The 19,614-nt window shown below is 49.6% G+C and overlaps 1 protein-coding gene across 1 annotated transcript in view; it reads right to left on the bottom strand.

Moving 5' to 3' along the window:
- Positions 1–19,614, bottom strand: part of LOC120958034 (hormone receptor 4-like) — a 47,990-nt gene that overhangs the window by 27,665 nt on the left and 711 nt on the right. The window contains exons 2-3 of the mRNA XM_049609834.1: positions 16,943–18,723; positions 9,028–9,550 (exon numbers count right to left, since the gene is read on the bottom strand). Of these exons, the coding sequence (XP_049465791.1) occupies positions 9,028–9,550; positions 16,943–18,495 (2,076 nt within the window). The 5' untranslated portion in view covers positions 18,496–18,723. The remainder of the gene's footprint in view (positions 1–9,027; positions 9,551–16,942; positions 18,724–19,614) is intronic.

Here is a 19,614-nt window from a genome sequence, read left to right as displayed (position 1 = left end):
GGCGGTACTTAGGGATCCAAATCATGAAGATGAGAGTATCGCACGTGCCCTCGGTCCCCTGCAGCGCTATTTTGCTTACGAATCCTGATCACGTTCTGGCCGTTTCGCCGCTTTTTCGCCACTCCAAAAGTCGCCCCGGTGATCCGGGGTACGTGATCGAGAGTGCACCGTGAAGATGTCAGTGCGCTTACAGTCGTACTTGTAGCTTTGCTAATGGACTGCACAGCAGAGGACTTTCACGAATGATCTCCGACTCCCTGCTCTGACAACAACAACAACAGCTCTCTGGCTGGCTGCAAATTGCATTGCTTGCATCGTCCGCTTAAACATCTTTCCGAAAGGCCCGAAACCTAATAAAATCAAAGTACGATCACGATCTCCACCGATCGATTGTGTTTGGGGAAGCGAACCACCAACCAAATGTGCACCACACGTCGTCTTTTAAATCGCGGAATGGCCGTTTCTCGCCTGTATTTAATCCACTCAAATGCAAACTACAATTCGCCAGTATTTACCACCGTTGTAGTACTATTATTTCCCAACCAACCAACTCGGAACACAGGGTCTTGTTTTTTAAGGTTAGTTAACTACAACTAGCACTCGTTAGCGTTGTGCGCACTCTCTCTCTCTCTCTCCCTTCAGTGTGTTCGTGCCAATCGATCGCGCTTTCGTGCGCCCGTTTTGTTTTTTTGCGGCTTTGCCAGGGACTGCGGAAACTAAGACACCGCACGCGGGTGGAAAATTGATGTGGGAGCTATTTGCGTACATATTTAAGCCGATGTATTTCCAACCACTGCACACCAACCAAAAGTCAAAGGTTCAAGTACCCTATTTAGTAACGTATTCGAAACCGACGGCCACTACGCCTCTCGTCTTTCAAGTCAGCTTTTGCTGGCAAGGTGTGAAGATTTCTTACATGGAATTTATCTTTAAGGCAGACCACAAATACTTGGGAAGTGTTAATCACCAAAATGCACTTCCATCGTCCGTGGCCTCCTTTATTTCCCACCTGTCTCGGGGAGCATTGCTGCTCCATCACGCCCCGCTTGGAGCTTAATAGGAAGGGAAATAGGCATGGAAGCACAGCTGGCTTCCTACTGAACTCGTTCGTGTAGGCCACCTTCACCGCTGGCGCTGATAGTACAGCTACGGATCATGCTATCAGCTTCCAATTGCTCTCCGTCAGCGTGTTTACACCTCTCCCCCAAGTGCCATTCCCATACACAAAACCCCATACCATGCAGGGCAATTCATCAACGCCGTGAAGTTTACGCCGTGATGGATAAGCAGTGCATCAGGCCAGCCGGGAGATGATTCCTCACCCTCTCTTCTACACTCAGCCTAGGCCTGCACCACGCAAAGAAGTAATTAAATAGGACGGGGCTGTGGCGAGCGTTCAATCAAGACATTCCTAATTAGACCAGATAGACTTAAAACCCGCTCGGCGGCGTTAGGATCTCACCGGCATCTCATCATCATGTCGAACGATCTCGTGCAAAGTCCGGAGGCGGATGTAGAAAACAAACCCTCACGATTACCTGCAAAATTGTGCGCTTTTTTGTTGTTGTTTTCGGTAGTAGTTTTTGGCGGGTATTGCAACCCTAAGCCTAGCATTAAATTAAAACCACTTTCTGCCCCAGGAAGATGCACTCACGTGTCGGTGGGGCATCGTGGCATCAGGTGAAAACACACACCTACAGCTGCACCAAACCGTGACCGTGTGCATGCGATGTCCGCGACCGCATTGGTCTCATGCCTTGGCCGATAAAAGCGTCTCCGGCAATTTGGGCGAGCAAAATGCTCCTAACACAAAACATGCCGATGTTTATCGGCGCTGAATTACTTATTCTTTGCCGTAGTAGGTTAAGTATCGCATCTGGCCCCTTTGCGCACATGCCTAAATGGGGAGGTTTTAACATTGGACACTAACAAAACGAAAACGTCTAAAAGCTGTTTTCACTACTTGCGTCGTCTAACCACTGCTAACCACTGCTGTAACAAAAACAAAAGCATCTTCAAAACGTTTTTGCTTTTTTACGATTGTTTTCATTCATATCCATCGTCCATCAACACACACACGACGCTCACTGGAAGTTAAAAACGATGAAAGCCTGATGAATAAAGATTGCGATGATAATTGACCAAGTTTGCGGGTGCGGCTGAACTTACAGCATGGATGAACGCGAGCTCTTCTTCCATCGCTTTTACTTCAATACAGATCCAAAGCGTGATCGTTCAAAATGAGATTAAATAATCAATGCTCCAAACAGTTCTAGGATGCTTGTGTTAAACACAAACAAGCTCTTCAACGTGTTTGTTTTGGTATCGAAAGCTTCGGAGACTCATGCCCGTTGCGGGTTACATCAAACACGAAGCGAACAGCTTTTGCATCATCAGACACTAATGATAACCTCTTTAACGATGATGATGAAGGTAGGGAGTTATTGAAGAGTTGTTGAAGACTTCAACCCCCGAAAGAAGATCTCGCGAGATCTTGCTCTAGAACAGCTTCTAGACATCTTGAACTGATGCCCCTTTTCAACAAACAAGACCCAAGACACTTGATCTTCGTAAGTACTTCCGTGTATCGTCCATGTCTTATCATCATCATTACTCGCTACACCTCATTAAGGGGCCCCATTTGATTGCTATCCTTTCAGGACAGCATCATTCCGTTATTTCATCACCACCATCCAGGCAGGGTCCAGCAGTTTCTCCGGTATAGTTTACATTCAACGGCCTGATTGATGGACTGATGAGGTACTGGGCGGACGCTAACGGTACCACACGTGTGTCGTACACATTACTCTCATCTGATCATCTAATCTTCCCGTTTAGCAGTATCTATTTGTTCAGGGAATAAGATAAACACAACCAGTTACTGTTCAAGAATGTGTTACTGATGTGATCCTTACAAAAAAAACATCTCTTACATCCACAAAAAATGCTTCACAGATAGCTTATAGAAGTTTCGTGGTTCATCCAATGTCCCGTTACATTGAAAGGCGTGTAATAACAACCCAAAAGAAACACATCCCTCCAAGAACATCGTGACTTGATGCTAATTTGAATGCCGAGAAAAGGTGTAAAAGTAACACCGTCGCTCTGGAATCACCCACAATAGGGACAAACCAAGTCAGTCTCATTAGCACGCAGGTATTACAAACTCCCCTGTGCGTCACGATCGTCGACGAGCTGTTTAGACGCTCGATTTACTGGCTGCACGGAAGGTGTCAAATTCTAACCACCGATGTAAAGCCATGATTACAATAGAGAATATGAACATTTCATGCACCAAGCTAGCAGGCAAGAACATCCAATGCCTCTTCCGTTTCGCCCTTCCGGAATGCGTCGTGCCGATCGTACACAATACTTCTCCAAAGCTGTAGAATGATCACACTTCCAAGAAATTGAACACTGAAACGCTCCGAGAGGTGTATCGAATGTTTCACGCTAGTCGCATACGTAATATCTTGAGCCCCGTTTGAAAAGCGCCAACCGAACCACGACGTGAAAGCTTCAAACACCTATCCCCCCTTCTTTCCACACTCAAGGCCGCACGACGCGGGGGAATGGCAAAGAATATCGAATCAGATTATTGAGATTCGTGCTGAGGTCCGGATTTTGTGGTCCAATTCCGTGACCAACTCCGTTCATTGGAGATCTTGCAGGCGCACCTGCAGTGCTGATCTCTTTCTCCTTCTCTACAACCTTCAGTGTCCGATTTCTTTCGGTTCGAGCATCGGCATCGAGGGGAAAAAGAGGTTCCGTTGCTGAGTTTGAAGAACCCAAACAACGCGACCACAGTAAATGATGAGTCACGAGCGTTTGTTGGTGGTACGTTCGGCTGTTCTACAAGAAATCTCGAAACCACGATACGCTCAGATAGGCTCGATTGATCTCTTCCCAGTACGATGATGATGATGATGATCAGCAATGAACTTGGGCACGTACACCTCCCTAACGTGAGTCACACTTCAACGCAACCAGACTGTTCAGATCGTGGGCTCGTCGGCCGGCTTCATGTTCGTTCAGGAATGTGCACAACCCTTCCTCGCTCAACAGGTTTGTGCGCGCGTTCTGGAGATGTGTTATGCATTTTTGCAAAATCACTATCTACCCTCAAATGGAACGATCTACACAGCGGCAAGCGCGCAAGACGACAAACCATTGGCTTCGTTTGGGGCTTTTTTATCTCCAACACTTTACCTCTTCCTCCTCATAAACTTGAAAAAAATGTGCGAATTGAAAGGCTCAACAAGACACACGCACACACGCACAGCCAGCAGGTTGAACAGCACATGAGTCATGCGCGAAAGTGACTCACTTTGGCTGGAGAGGCTGTGGCATTCATCCAAACGAGGAGATTGCACGAGTCGTTTCAAGAGTCGTTTCCGCTTCGATAGCCTTCAAAACAAAAAGTGCGCAGGTTGAAGAACATTAACGATGCGAAGAGAGCGAGAGAGATTTGCTCAAGCAGTTTCTGGCAAGCAGAAGAAAATAAGCTTTAGAGCTTCTGTTTTTTTTTGCGTTTGTTTGTACCAAACAACTAGACTCTTCAATTAGTTTGAGTGTACACGATTGGAAAACAGCTAAAGAACGTCTTCTAAATGACCTCCACAGCGCGTGAAGAACACACAGGAAGGAACTTCAAAATGTACTTCTAGCTCTCCAGAACTTCTCTACAAACGATACCCATTCTGCTCTTGGCCGTAAGCGTCACACAACCCTCTTTAATTAAGTCGTAAAACTTACAGCAGTTGGAGCGATTGTTTTGTAAATAATAAAAAAAGGGATACACACTCGCAGCACACGTTCTACTCACGTTTTCATTTCATATGCAATAGGAAAACATAATCATGCACTGTTGTGTGTGTGTTTTTTTTATGACACACGAATCATAAATCAATGAGCAACAACTTTCCCACCAGTCATCAGTCAGTTTCTTTTGTTTCCCGCGATTGTTCTAAGGTCGTAGCCGCAAAAAGGTACTGGAACTGAAAACGACAGCCACACGGCACACACACACACACCCTCCTACACAGCGCGCACAAAAAGGGCATTGACTGCGCGACATCGTACAACATTGTGTGGTCTTCCGACGACTGAAGCGAACACAAAAAAGGCCTCCAAACGTCATTCTCATTCTAGCAGATGATGGGTAGAATAATATACTCCACCGCGCGCCACCAACAAAAACAACAACGGCGTTGGCTTTTTCCATTTAGAACCGCCTCACCTCACCCCCACGATGGACGCTTTTTTCCGTTCCAGTGGCTGACTTCCTGTCGATTACGTTTTCTTTTTTAATGATAATTTTATGAAAATGTAATTCAACGAACTAAGCCCGTGCGCTGTCAGTATTAAGTTACGTTGCCAGTGGAGAGAGTGAGATCGAAAGCGGGAAACCCTTTTTTTCTTTACATTCCCCCAGTCTTTTCCCTCGTTTCCAGAGCAGCCAAACTGACTGCTTTGCTTCACTCCACGATTGAATTGCTTTACTAAAACCCCAGCGTGTAGGATGAAGGAATTTTCATGGCGGAAAACTCTCCCCCTTCGGTTTCGGTGTTCTAAATTGTGAAGAAAAAGTGGCCGTCTTTCCTCCTTCTCGGTTGCGCTCGAGTGCACCTGCTAATAGTCCTCTCCCACCCCCCCGGCATGCTGCTTTCCACAGAACCCAATCCCGATCGTGCCCCCAGAAGAGAGAGAGCAGAGCATTCTGTGTTATGTTTTCTTCCTTCCCCCCTTAAGCCCTGCACCGACTTTAGCCACCAAAGTGGAACCCCATTAGCTACCGAGCACGGGTGCATTTATTCCATCTCGTTCAATCTCATTCCAAGAAGTCTGCGATCATAAGCCCCCCACAAACAGTTCCAATGGCATTGCGTGATCTTCGCTCTTTTTCTCCTTTTTTCAATCGGCTTTCCTTCTCTGTGAGCGATTTTGGGGTTGTAAAATGTTACACTTTACCTTTGTGCATTTTTCCGATTTCAACAGCAGCAGCAGCAGTGCTGCTGCGAGACGAATTCGCGATCGCGTGCGTGAAAAATCATCGGTGCGCCGAAGCAAAATTGGCAATAATAATCGATAATAAATATGGCAGGAGGCCCCTGGAGTCGCTACCCCGTGGTAGATGCGATTACTTTCTCACACCGATCGTTTAGCCTCTGGTGGTAGAGCTGCAACGTAGCTGACACAGGTCGGAGGATTGTTGCGATTGAAACGATCATTTCGGTGCTTTTTGGGGCGAATTATTCTCTCTTTACAGTGATACTTTTGCGTTCGCTAACGCCAACATAAATGGTGCTTAAATGTTTTGATTGATTTCATTACAATAGATTGAGCGAGCTATTTGAATTGTGGTGGTTGGTTGAACAATCTCAAAGAAATTGCTATTTAAAAAACAATAAAAATATTGCGCTCAATTCGTACGGAATGTTTACATAACCCAAATATAAATGTTATGTTAAAACAAGCGATCAAAACAATTGTCACCTTGTTATGCTTTCATAACACTGATAAACAATCATCAATCACAGACAGAATGTTGTTCACGAATTCCACCCCAAAACGGATTGGCCCCAACAACATCAAAACGCACTGGCAAAACTAAATAAACACACCACACGCTTGGTTCGCGACTGTTTACTTCCCGCGCAAACGAGATCAGTTTACAAACACAACAGCAAACGCACAGCCAATACTCCAGCAGCTAACCAGCGAAACAAAATACAAATGTGCAGCCGAATGTGCATTCGCTCCATTGCATTCATGCTGCCTCTGCTGCCACGGAAAAATCCGGACCGGAAGCTGAACCGATGGTCAAGTTTATTTATTTTCTCTGCGCGACGACGTACTCCATCCACCGTTCGGAGCGCATCTTGGCCGCTGCCGTGTACACAGTCCAGCTGCTTCGTCAGCCGTTTTTTCTCATCAATCCGCAGTACGCAAGGGAGCCAGAGAGACAGAGAGCTAGAGGAGCTTCCCTTTCCCTGCTGTCAGTTCAAACTAAATTAGGTCAAAAATGTCGAACTCGCGCGAGGCCCCGCGTTGCCAACGGCCAAAATACCACAAGCTGCAGGGAAGAGAGTAGAGTGTGATGCGGCATCGATCGAACCATCATGATCGGAAATTAAAACTCATTTCCGGAGCACTGCAAGAAGCACGCGTAAGCGAACTGTTACATGCATACCACTCCTGCTCGATGGACCACAATAATGTCCAACATACGCACATGTCCAATTGTACAATTTTATTCGCATTAATGATGACGACGCATCGGTGGTGTGGGATGAAAATTACGCAAAATTCCCTTCATATCCCCTCGTACAACAAATCACAAAGGACATGAACTTTTCCGTCCCAACTACACCGAATGGGGGAGGAGTATGACTTCTTCAGCGCCTTTTGGGACGGCGTTGGCAGGTCGTAAAGTGGAAAACATCAGCAGCTTTCTTCCGTCCGACCGGATGCAGTCCCATGTAACGTCGCTGTCACTACTGCGTTGTGCTGCGAGCGACCGTTCAATCATTGTTTTATGTGCATTTTATGTCTGCCAAGCTTGTGCTCGCTCCGGATGTCTCATAAAACCAAGCGGGGTAGAGGAGTTTAGCGTTCTGCCAGCAACCAATCATCTAGCGGGGCCGTAAATGTGTTGCCGCTTGACCAACTCTCGCACGGGAGGATCGTTAGAAGCTGTCTGTGCACTCAACACAAAATCACAACTAAAGGTAGCAAATCATCGCAATAACCATTTCCCCTGCCTCTCTCTCTCCCTCCCTTGTACGGCGAAGATGTCGCAAAACAATATTTTCATCAAATTCCAACCCCATTAGCGAAGCGCACACGTGCTTTTCTTTTCGCCTTTCATATTGCAAAACGACTGACGACGCTAACGATCGAACCATTCTCTTTCGCTTACTCGCTCCGGGGAAGCTACACAGTGTGTGTGTGCGTAATCAATTAAACCGACGACGAAATTTGATCAAAAACCAACATTAAATGCGACCGAAAATGAAAAGTCCCACATACCGTATAAATCTACAACAAACAGTAACGTTAAATCAATTCGCACCGAAAGCTTCCGTAACGGATCGATCGATCCGTACACCCCCGCGACCGTGGATCCTCCCTCTACTTCGTGTCAATCCTTCTCCCGCGGTCCATCCCGATCCGGACAAATCAATCCGGCGGTGGTGCACCAAACTAAAAGAAAGTATCTAACCAATTCGACCCGTGCCTGCCTGCCTGCGAAGACATTAGTGTGCCACCACGGACATCACACTTTTCCCCTTTGGCGTTTGTGGCACATTTTTCCTCACTACCTGAGACAAGATGAACCGTGCGCCGTGGACAACTTTCCCATTCGAAAGCAATTGCTGCAACTGCTCAGGCGGGATTTGCTGCAAGCGCCTGGCATCGACACGCTGAGTTCGATGGGTTTCGTGCGAAATTCAGCTTCATAAACCTTAACGTCCAAGAGAAGCGTCTAATGCAATGAAACAAAGTATATCACACATTACTAGAGGGCCCAAGAATGGCATTGTCGGTCTTGTCTGAAGCTCAGTGTAGGAATTCATTCCCATCGATTGGAGTGCAAAAACTTAACCGCTCAAGGACATCGGCAGGTTCGCTCCATTCATTCCAACCGACCGCCCAACAATAGCCCAACACGACGAACCTTCAGTTTTGTGCTGAGCCATCATCGAGGGGGAGGGTGAGAGTGAGAGGGTGAGTTCGTAAATTACTCCATCATGACGCATGCAGTTTTCGATCGGCGACGATCCACATTCAAACCGTTGTACTGTGACCCCGATTAAAATTGGACCGTGTCCAGCGGTATTTGTTGGGTTCGATTCGCTGGCGGCAAACGGTGACCACCATTCAAGCGAACGTTAGCAATTCAGCCCCATCGATTCATGTGTTCTCCTCCAAAAAGATTGTTTTTTAATACATTGCATCTAAAATCACAAAATAAAGCGCGAAATTCAAAGCCAGTTGCAAGGACAACTCCTCTCGGAAACTTACCATTTCACGTCGCAGAATCGCCAACTGGGTGTCCAACGTTGACGCTGACGCCGGTCCCACGCCCGGCTGGGGTGATGCCTTCCGCCCGCTGCTGCTTCCCCCCGACAACGTGCTGCTGACTGGCGAGTGTCCCCGCTGCTGGGCGCTTTCGAGTGATGCCAAACTGTCCCCACCGTGCAGCAGTCCGGCCGGCCCGGCGACCATCGGTATGAACGGGTTCGTGTGATGGTGATTGAGGGCGGGCGACTGGGAGGACGGTGGCAGATTGCTGGACGGGTGCGGTGACGTCCCGTGGTAGGACGGCTGCTGCATTGGATGCGCGTGATGGGCGGACTGGTGGTGCGTTGGCGGATAGTGTGGATTATGCTGAGCTGGATGTTGCTGATGTTGGTACTGCTGCTGCTGCTGCTGGTGGTGATGGTGTTGGTGGTGGTGGTGCTGGGACTGGAACTGCATGCCGGCGAGATCGAAGCCGCTGAGGCTCTTGGGCAGCGGCGGCAGTCCGGGGAGCGACATAATGATGCTGCAAAGTGGAAAGAAAGAAGAAGACAATATAGATAACAGTAATGGGGATTTTTGAATGAGAAATATCTTTTTTGAAGTGGAAAAATGAATGAATGAATGAAAATGTCTCCAATAATTGAACCATTTGCAGACACAACGTTTCCAGAACTCATCAAGGCTGTATCTCGCGATCCATCACCATTCTCATCGGAATGATCTAATTTACTTCATTAATGTTTCCATTCCTCTTCCATTTAGTTCAACATTTTTCGCCATATTCCCAAGAAACAAAACGACCGAAACAATTACAAACCTCCCCTCAAGTCTTGTTCGCTAGGTCTCTGTAGCTTCTCTCCCACTTCCAAGTCTCCATCAAACATGCCAAAATTAACAGTTCGACCTCCCCCAACTAAATGTGTCAAACTCCTCGACAACAATCTCCACCACCCACACACTTTGGCTTCGGTTGACGGAAAACAATCCCATGCTAGATCTAGAGTTCGACGTTCCACTAACTCCCAGAGCTAACCCCGAAAATATTCGTCACAACCGAAATTCTCATCGTGGCGATCCAAATCTGCACTTACAACCGAAAACACGCAATTTAGCCAGACCAGGTCACTACTCCTCCAATCCCAGTTTTCCCCCCATATTCGAAGCATCGAAGCTTCTGCCCTTTCTTCCTTCTGACCTAGCTGACAGACACTTCAATTTTCCAGCCATTCGAATTCCAACAATGCGAACAAACAAAGGAAAGCCCATCGTGTACCCAATTACTCGGTGGCGACCTAGAAAAGAACGCTCATTACCCGCCCGTGCGTTCCACATTCCCGCCTATGTCTCCTTTCCCGACCAGAAAAAGCAGATGACACCCGGAGCACCAGGAACGCACAAGACGACCTCGGCGTTGAACCGCGTAATAGACGCCCTCTCCGCTATGCTCATCCACCCAAAACGACCACACAAAGCAATCGAAATGCCACCCGTGCGGGGGACTTCGGGGGTTGGTGGGCAAACCAGAAGAAAGCCTGCGATCGTTTCCGGAGGTAAGAGAGCTTGTGAATGTCTGCTGGCGTCTAGAGTACCGCGATTGGAGCATCCAGACCCAAGGGTCGTCGTCGTCTCTGCCCTGCAATTTATCCCAAAGAGATGGTGCCGAAGATCATCCATTCATCCTCCTTCTTTTCCGCTGACGATCAGCTCGCCCGCCATCCCGCCTGTGATCGTCCTATCTCGCCCACAAAACCAACTTCTTGAGGTCACCTTTCTCCTCCGGCCTTTCGATTCCGGCCTACATTTTTTTGGAGTGGTGGAGTGGGACCAGACAGGCACTAGTGGCTCCGTTCTGCACATATTATTACATCATTTACCGCCAGGGAGCAAACAACGATTGTTTTCCTGTCTTAAGCGTAACCTCCAATCGCGCACCTCCTAACGAGCGATCATCAAACCATAACGACGGACGGGGCGGTAGCGCTGTGTCCCCAAGCTTCCAGAGGTGTTGAAACATTGCTCCGAGCAGCGTGCGTGCCGAAAGCTCCATCGTTATGGACACCCTTTCCATCCCCCTTCTACCGAAGTAATCTTACCAAACGATTTACAACTTCCCGAGAGCCCGTTGCGGGCTACTGTCGGAGCGCCAGCTCCGAAAAACTAGGACCATTTACGTCCTAGCCTGCGAGATTCCTGATCTCAATCACCAAATCTAGATTCCAATGCAGCCGAAGAAGAGAAGGAAAAAACCGCTCGAAATCAATTAGCTCCACCGGGTGTGTCTATGAAGAGGGAGAGGACGCAGTGTGTCGGGCGATACAGATACAGATCGGTGCCAAAAATAAGCACAGACTAACATGGCGATCGAATCTCATCGTAACCTAAAAGCGTGCCTACGATTAGCCACGGTTGTGACTACGGCTGTGTGGCTCTCCACCAACACAACACACACTTCACACTTTTGCCTGCGGGCGGAATTTTCGGTGAATTGGCAGGCGCTACCAACTACCAACCGGGATTAGATACAGATACCTTCTACCACTTCCCTTTCGCTGCCCCCAACGCCCAATGAATGGGGTTGCAATGCAGGTTGCTGGAGTGTGTCTGTGTCTCTTGTTGCCTTGAGCTGACAAGCATCGCGCGATTGCGACGACGACGGCAGTGTGGACAACCTAGCGGACCTCCATATCGAAACTGTCCGGCGAGAGATGGCGACGATTACGCTGTTGACACTGGACAAATTGTCTTATGCAAACTAGGCCCTCGTCTCTCGTTCACCTCCCCCCTTCTTTAAGCCTACCGTTCGTGCGCTAATGGGACCGATATTAGCACGTTATGATCCAACGCCAAGTGCAGTGCAGTGTAGTGCTTCACGGGCCCTCCTTCCAGACATCGACAAACCATTCCAAGGGATGCGTGCAACATGCGGTGCAAGTGAAACCCGAACCCCAATGCACGCACACACACACACGATCGATTGATCGCCTGTTAAGCGGGCCAATTTCTCATCCTGTTTGCTCTAATCGTGCCACGCAACTATGGCGGCGGCGGCGGCATGGCCAGCTCCCATCGATTACTCTTGCGTCTGCAGAAAGGGTCTTATCTAGACTTTTCGGGACGAAGCTGCCCAAGCAAGCGATCGGTGCTACTCTCTGCTGCTAATCGAAACGCACCAATTTCCGGGTCATTATCGCTAATCGCTGAGGTGGCTGAGGCGCGCTGCGCCGGCACCAGCTCAAAGCGTAAGCAGAGTAAAAGTCGGCACTGCACGCAACCAGCCCGAGACAAGACGCAAGAGCGCACCGAACAGTTTAGGAAATTTATTATTTTCACCCAACTAACCCCCGTCCGGACCGATATATAACGTGCACAATATTATTGCCGAAGCGCCGCACTGCACGGAGACCGGCGGTAATAGGGTCGTACGCGCACTGAGCTTTACACGTTTGCGCGGGCCCGCACACGCTCACGCAAACCATATTTTGCAGCAAACCATACTCGCAGCGAGGCGGCAGTTAAATTAGACTTCAGTTTTAAGAAGACGCCTTCACCCTCTAAACGTACGTTATGCAAACGATTAACAAACAGACCGTGTGTGTGCGAGGGAGGACCAACAGAGAAAAGCGTTTGCAGCAGCACGCAAAAGCGAGCTGTGAAGAGTGAAAAAAAATGTAGAAAGGGAGCAGACACTATTATGCAAAAGATAGCGAGAGCACCACTCTCTGCTGCCCGCACAAGAAGCTTCCTTTGGAGTTACCATTTCTGAAGAAGACCTGTAATTAAGGCCGAGAATATGCCGATGGAGAAAATTATGGAACACACACACAAGAACAGCCAGATATTCATTATCGAAACATCTTCACCACAAATCGGTTCTTTTTTCTTTAAATATTCTGTTCCCCTTTTTTCGCTGACCTCAATTCCTCACTTAAAACGTCCAAGATTAGCCCATCAGCTTCTTCCGCTGTACACGGCGCGGCATGGCATGGCAGGTTCCTCCCCCGGTTCTTCCCATCGTGCGATCGTTATCTCCGAAAGCGTCACACGCACGCGCAAAAACAGCTTAACGGAAACCCGTACCTTCAAGATGATCAAATTTCCATACATCTTCCGGTTCTTCGTCTGGGTTGGTCTGGCACCATGGTAGGCTTTCGCCCGAAGGCTCACAGAACCACGGTGTAACGGTCCACACCCCGAACACACAACACCCCAAACCGGTGCACCACCGGTTGTGAGACAGTGCGCGCGGTGGTCCTCTTAATGTCCGATCTAATCTACTCCACTTCAAGTTCAAACGATCTTGATCGTCACGCCGCTTCTCTGTACCGTGGTCGTTCGCATTCCCAGACACCCAGGGAAGTTGGTTGGTGTGCGTGTTTGTTGTGCTCTTAATGTATTGCTAATGACCAACGTTTTCCCCCAAAAACTGGACCAGAAAGGACACTGGCCAACAGGTTTGTTTGCGCGTCATCTGTACCGATCAAGAACAACTCATGATGTTTGAAGTGTCGTACCTGCAATGGAGAGGCTCCTACCGGATGTCCGGACGAATATCTTAACGTGTTCGATCAACTGTCAGGGCTCACCCGAATGCCTCAATAAACAGTCCAATCTTTTAACTACTAGCCTGACGTCTACAAACAAATCTAGGTCAAAGATGTTCCGATCTCTCACACGCATCTCTCCTCCCTTCTTCGAAAAACTCGTTTGATTTCCTGTGTAACGCGCGCACGGCCTGTGAGGTGTTTTTGAAGCTGCTTTTTTTACGTAAATTAACACCGCCCAGTTTTCATGGCGTCCATATCTCCAGAATCGACGACGTTTCGAAGCATACCGGATGTGACGTCCGGCCGTTTTCTACACGGTTGTGTGTTTGTCTCACGTTCGTCTTCCAAGTGGGACCAACTGGGTGTATGATCATCAAGCAGCAGATCATGTAGTAGCCACGTAGAGTCGTATTTTGCGGAATGTTAATATCTGGAAGCGATTTGAAGCGATTAAGAAAACTGGGACCACAGACTCTGCACTGCTGAATTACAACATCGCCGACAAGAAGCAGCAGCAGAGCATCTCAGACAAGAAGAGAAATCCCAGCTGCCAGATGGCAGACCGTTTGGTGATGGTGATTATCCATAAATCACCAAAGTTACAACAGAACCTTAACCACCCAATACACCACAACAACACCTGGGAAGAAGGCGGAATTGAGGAATTGTGGAAACGAGATAAATAAAAACCGAGACGACCTCTTTCCGTGGGCATCATTTTGGACAATTTGGAACGTGTATCTATCACCGGGCGAAGATGCTGCCGCGGCTACGACCGTTGAGAACTTGCTGGATTTGTTAACATTCCATTCCATTGCTTTCACGGTGTGTAGAATTATTGGAACCACCATCGGACACATGACAGTCAAGCGACAACACGACGACACATAAACCTCTCCTCCCCCATCGGTTCACATTCCAGATACACCACAGAAAACAAGCGCTCGTTAGCGGGTTTTGCACGACCCCGCTAACCAGATCTTTCTGGTCGCAAACACACACACACCCGTACAAAACCTTCGGGACCTCCAGAAGTACCGCGAACACGGGGAAGGGTTTGGCGTTCCATTTGAACAAGTGTGCGCCGCACAGAAATGGCACTCACAGTTACATTTGCATTAAGGCGCAGTGGTGCATTATGCAACCACGGTTTGCTGCAGCACATAATCGCGGCGTGGTGGTGGCGGTAGGTACCTGAGAACTGGGTTGAATGACAGCAGGTCGTCGCGCGCATGTACATCCGGGGTGTTTGCTAATGGTGCTGCGCTAGAGCAACAACACTCTCCACCACCGCCCCGATCGAGCGCTGTAACTACATCTTCACGCCGTGCCGTGACTTTCTTTCTGCAGACGCGGTTATGCTTTTGGCCGGGTTCTTTCTAACGGAACGGTCGTGCACAGCGAAACACAATGCGCGCGCCCCGCCTTCAAGATGAGCATCGTCATCAGGCCGCGACATCATTACCGCGTGAGCGTGTGTATCTGTTTCCGGTGCAGTATGCAGCAGCACGATGTAACGGTCAGATGCGCCAGCAACAACAACAACATAACGAACCAACACTATTCGGTGCTCGTTTGCAGCGAGGAGTCTCTGTTGGGTAGAATTGTCGCTTTGCCACGTTCTACATTCCGTTCTGCATCCCAGGGAGGGGCGAGAACGGGGGGAGAGGGCCTTAACAAGCGTTCCAACAATTTGGACAAGACCTTGCAATACACCGCCCGCAGGCAGAGAGGCACACAATCGACGATCGCAGTTCAATGTCATCCGCTGCTGTGGCAGAAAAAACACAATCGATCGAGTCTCGCACACAATTAGCCACCGCTCACAGCCAGTGTGTGTGTGTGTGTGTGGTGGCCCATTGTAGGTTTGCATGATCATGCCGCATCTACCATCAAACAGACACCAACACACCGACCAAATGACCGCACAAACAGTGGGGGAAATTAATGGCGGCGGAAATAACCGTCACCACCACCGCCACCGTCGCGTGTGGGTCTTTCGTGCATATCCGACGCATTTCACTCACGCTCCGCTCGTTCTTGCCCAAGCCCCAGAGCTTTCGGAGGTCACCAAAGTAATCTAGGCCCTTCCCCCAACACACATACGCACACCACATCACAGCATGCATGCATATAATCTATAAAATAAATACATTCACCAACGGTTCGGCCACTTCATGTGTGTGTGCTGCTGCTGCACATGTTCGTTCTGAACCATACGACGATCGACGCCAACTTATTACAAGCAAGGTTGTAATTTATGGGCCCAAAAAAGGTGTGCGTACTTTGTCCGATCGAGCGCTCCAACACTGAGCTGACAGCCGCTCTGGGAGTCAACATGGACCAACGTGGGCATATAAACAGCAAAACCAGTGACTCTCTCATGTTCGACTTTACTTTTCCGAAGGGTCAGGACACCACAGGCCAACGTCACGCAAAAAGGGGGAAATCGATGCTCTACTTACGATGGACAACAACTCTGTGGCGAGTTTTTTTTTTACAGAATTGATGTTTCCAACGACGGGTTTGCGATATAAAACTTTCCATTCTTTGCCATATTTCGTGCTCCAATGGAAGATATTGGACCTTGAAATGGCTGGAACATGGCTTTGGAGACATTGGGGACATTGGGTGTTCAGAAGTTGTTGAATTCTAGAGAGTCGTATAGGACTCAAATAGAAGAATTAATACTTTCAACGACATTCAATGCCATTCCACCAACTCCAAGATTGTTGGAGCAATATTCTGAAGACATTGGACGTTGTTGAATATTGGCTGTTCCAAAGATTCTTGAATTCTAGAAAGTCACATTGGACACAATCCAATTCCACACTCTTCCAACCCAAACCCTCAACAAGTAAAGGCCCCAGTGACAAACAGCAACTTTGCTACTTACTTTAATACAGCCGTATTTACTATCGCACCAAGCGCCGAAAAGCTCATAGAGCTCATAAAAGTGTGTCCCCCCGTGCGTCCATAAAACTTTATCTCAAGTAGCTAATAAAGCACCCTTTCCTTGCCCGCCGACTCTATCGCCCACCGTTCACAAAAATCACAACTTCCCTATCACTGCCATAAACGCAAAGATAAGCGGCAAACAAACGGATGATACCCACGACCCAACGCCGAGGTATATCATCACTCTGTTGGAACTCCTCCCTCCTCCCCCGAAGGCATCTATCACCATTTCCACACACACACACAAAACCCCCGATAAGCCCCTCAGAGGTGGAACTCCAAAACACGCTCTGAATCACCACCGCCTCACTCCCCCCTCCCGCTGAGTGCCGGGGGGGTCACGTTCCCGGGTGTACCCTTATCAAACGACAACGACACCACTGCAACAGCAGCAACATATAACCTTGACTCACCGTTCCTCTGCATCTTCCTTGACGCTGTCCCACGAGTCGCCCACCCCGGACGACGCATCGTCCAGCTTCTCCTCGTCCTCCATGCCCGAGTCTTCCAGGCTGATCTGGCAGCTGGACAGCACCACCTGCTTGCCGTTATCGCCCACCTCGATCCAGTCGGCGGTGCGTATCTTCGCCTGCCGGCCCGTCGTCCCGTTCGGGGTCGTCGTTTCCGTCTCGCTGCCGGACGAGCGGCGCTCGGAAGGACACCGCTGCCGGCGATTAATCTTCGCCAGATCGACCCCGTTCGCCGTTGGGCAGTCGTCATCCGCACCGCTCACGACGCTCTTCTCCTGTGTCTTGGACTGTAGCTTTGTCTGTTCCTGTTCCTGCTGCTTCTGGCGCATCGCCGTCAGCTCCGATATGAGCAGCTCGTGGAAGGCAAACTTCTTCTCGCTCAGCTTCGAGTCGAGCGTGGCCGGATCGAGCGTTGTGGTTGATTGAGACTTGGAAATGTTTGCTGCATTCGAGGCTCCAATTCCACGGCTATCACTCGACGGTTGTATATGCTCTCCGCCCTCCGGCTCGGGACGATGGTACGGTGGCACGGCCGCCGCCGACGCCGTGATTGGCAAACGGATCGAGCTCGATCGTATCACAGTACTGTTGCTGCTGGTCGCGGGGCTCGCAATATTCGGCTTGCTGCCACTGCGCACCACCGTACTGCTCTGGTTCGAGCCGATAATGATTTCCGTAAAGTGACTGCTGCTCTTGCCGCCCTCGAGATTCTTCATATTGTTCTCGCGCTCAAGCGTACTGCCGGCCGATGCACACGATCCGGAGCTATCGCCCCGCTCCGTGCCACTGTCACACTCGCTGCCGCCCAGTGACGCCTTGCCATGGCCATCCTCGTGGGACGACAGTGGTGGTGGTGGTGCACCGCTGCGCAGACTGATGCTGCTCCCGTGCGATCCACCATTGATGATGATCACCTCGGACGACGACTTCGTCGTGTCGGGCGATCCTTCGCTCGAGTGGGAGTCACCATTTCGCATGCGTCTTCGCGCCACCGGAGCAATGCCCGTGGAGCCCTTCTGCGGATCTGTGGGCGGCTTCTGAAGGGTAGCAACCGGCGAGGTCGACACCGAACTCGACCCGGACGTGCTCGGGCTGGTGTTGATCTCCACGATGCTGCAGGTGGATCGATACATCACCCCGCCGGACGGCAGATGTCGCTCGGCCGCTTTCGGGCTTTGGGCCGGACTTTCGGGATAGATCGCGTTCCGTTTCGTGCTTAGGTTGGGCGATCCTTGCAACGACTCCTGCAGCTGGTGCGTTCGATTTCTTGCCAGCGGGGGAGGATCAAAGTCGGGCGACTTGTACACTACGGTACGGCCCGGATGTGGCGGCTTTAGGGTGGCCATACCGGTCATCATCCCGGTGGGATTGCACGGTCTTGGGGCCCCATTTGGAGAGGGCGAGTTTTCGCGCTGTTTTGCAAGGGCCGTTGCAACGGCCGCCGCACTCGGGCGCGGCGGCACCGGAGGACCCGGCTTCTTGCTTATCCCCAACATGCTCCACTTGCTTAGGGACACACTTTTACGACCTGTTTTGATTCAATATTCGCCTCTATTTGCTCTATTCTTTAACACACACACACAAACTATTAAATTCTTCACTTTACACGTGTATACCGATCGCGCACAACTTGGTAGATAGATCACATGATTCACTCCGCTAACACAGCTGAACACGTACGTGAGTTACGATCAAGTTACTGTGCGTTGCACACACTCTACACTCTAAAGGGAGAAGAGAATTACCGCTCGTTAGCATTCATCACACCTCGATAACCATTAATGCCCATCATATCACTAGACCAACGCGCACACAACTGACTCCACACCCGCTAAACGACCTCCAATCAACTCCCACCCGGGTACCGCGCGTTCCTGGGCTGACGTGTTTCGTTACTTGCTGTGTTGTACCCTTTGGTAGGCCGCTGACTAAGCTCGTTAAGCGAAGGGGCACGTTTTAGCGGGATTTTAGAACTGGTGGTGGTATATCAATATCAATTCACACAAAGACGACTACTCAACGTGACACACTGTACACACCACCATTGATCAACCTGGTTAGCCTGCCATACGAGGACAGGTTTTTGGGGGGAATAGAACCTTCACATTCAGACATCATCGCACTTTCAAGCTCACTTTCAATCTCGCATACCCACCCCTCTGGTCATCTTCCGGACCTGGTGGTGGTCCATCTTCACGCCCGGAAAAGGGACTTGGGAGTCGGACTGTGTTTTTTTGGGGCCATGCCACCGTGTGCTTGACATACATACAAGCCTGCACAACGTAACACACACAAACACACACATACAAACACCGGCTGTAAACTGCACTCCAAGGCGGCCTACTTTCCCGAAACGTGTAAACCGAACCGAGAACCGAACCAGTGGAGAGAGAGAAGAGCGAACCCGAAAGACAAAAACCACCACTGAAAAGGGAAGGACTTAAACGTGCCGCGTGCGCGCGGGCGACGCAACTATTCCGAATGACGACGAGAAAGCGCACTTCTTCTCACTGCAACAAGACGGCGGAAGCACAGACACACCTGCTGCCGTTAAGGGTTTGCGGCCAATCACTTTAAGGGGGAACCTTAAAAAAAAAAAAACAAAGCAAACGGAA

Source organism: Anopheles coluzzii, chromosome 3 (assembly GCF_943734685.1).
Source record: "Anopheles coluzzii chromosome 3, AcolN3, whole genome shotgun sequence".
In the NCBI taxonomy this organism is placed as follows: domain Eukaryota; kingdom Metazoa; phylum Arthropoda; class Insecta; order Diptera; family Culicidae; genus Anopheles; species Anopheles coluzzii.
This window is presented reverse-complemented; position numbering and strand designations above follow the sequence as displayed.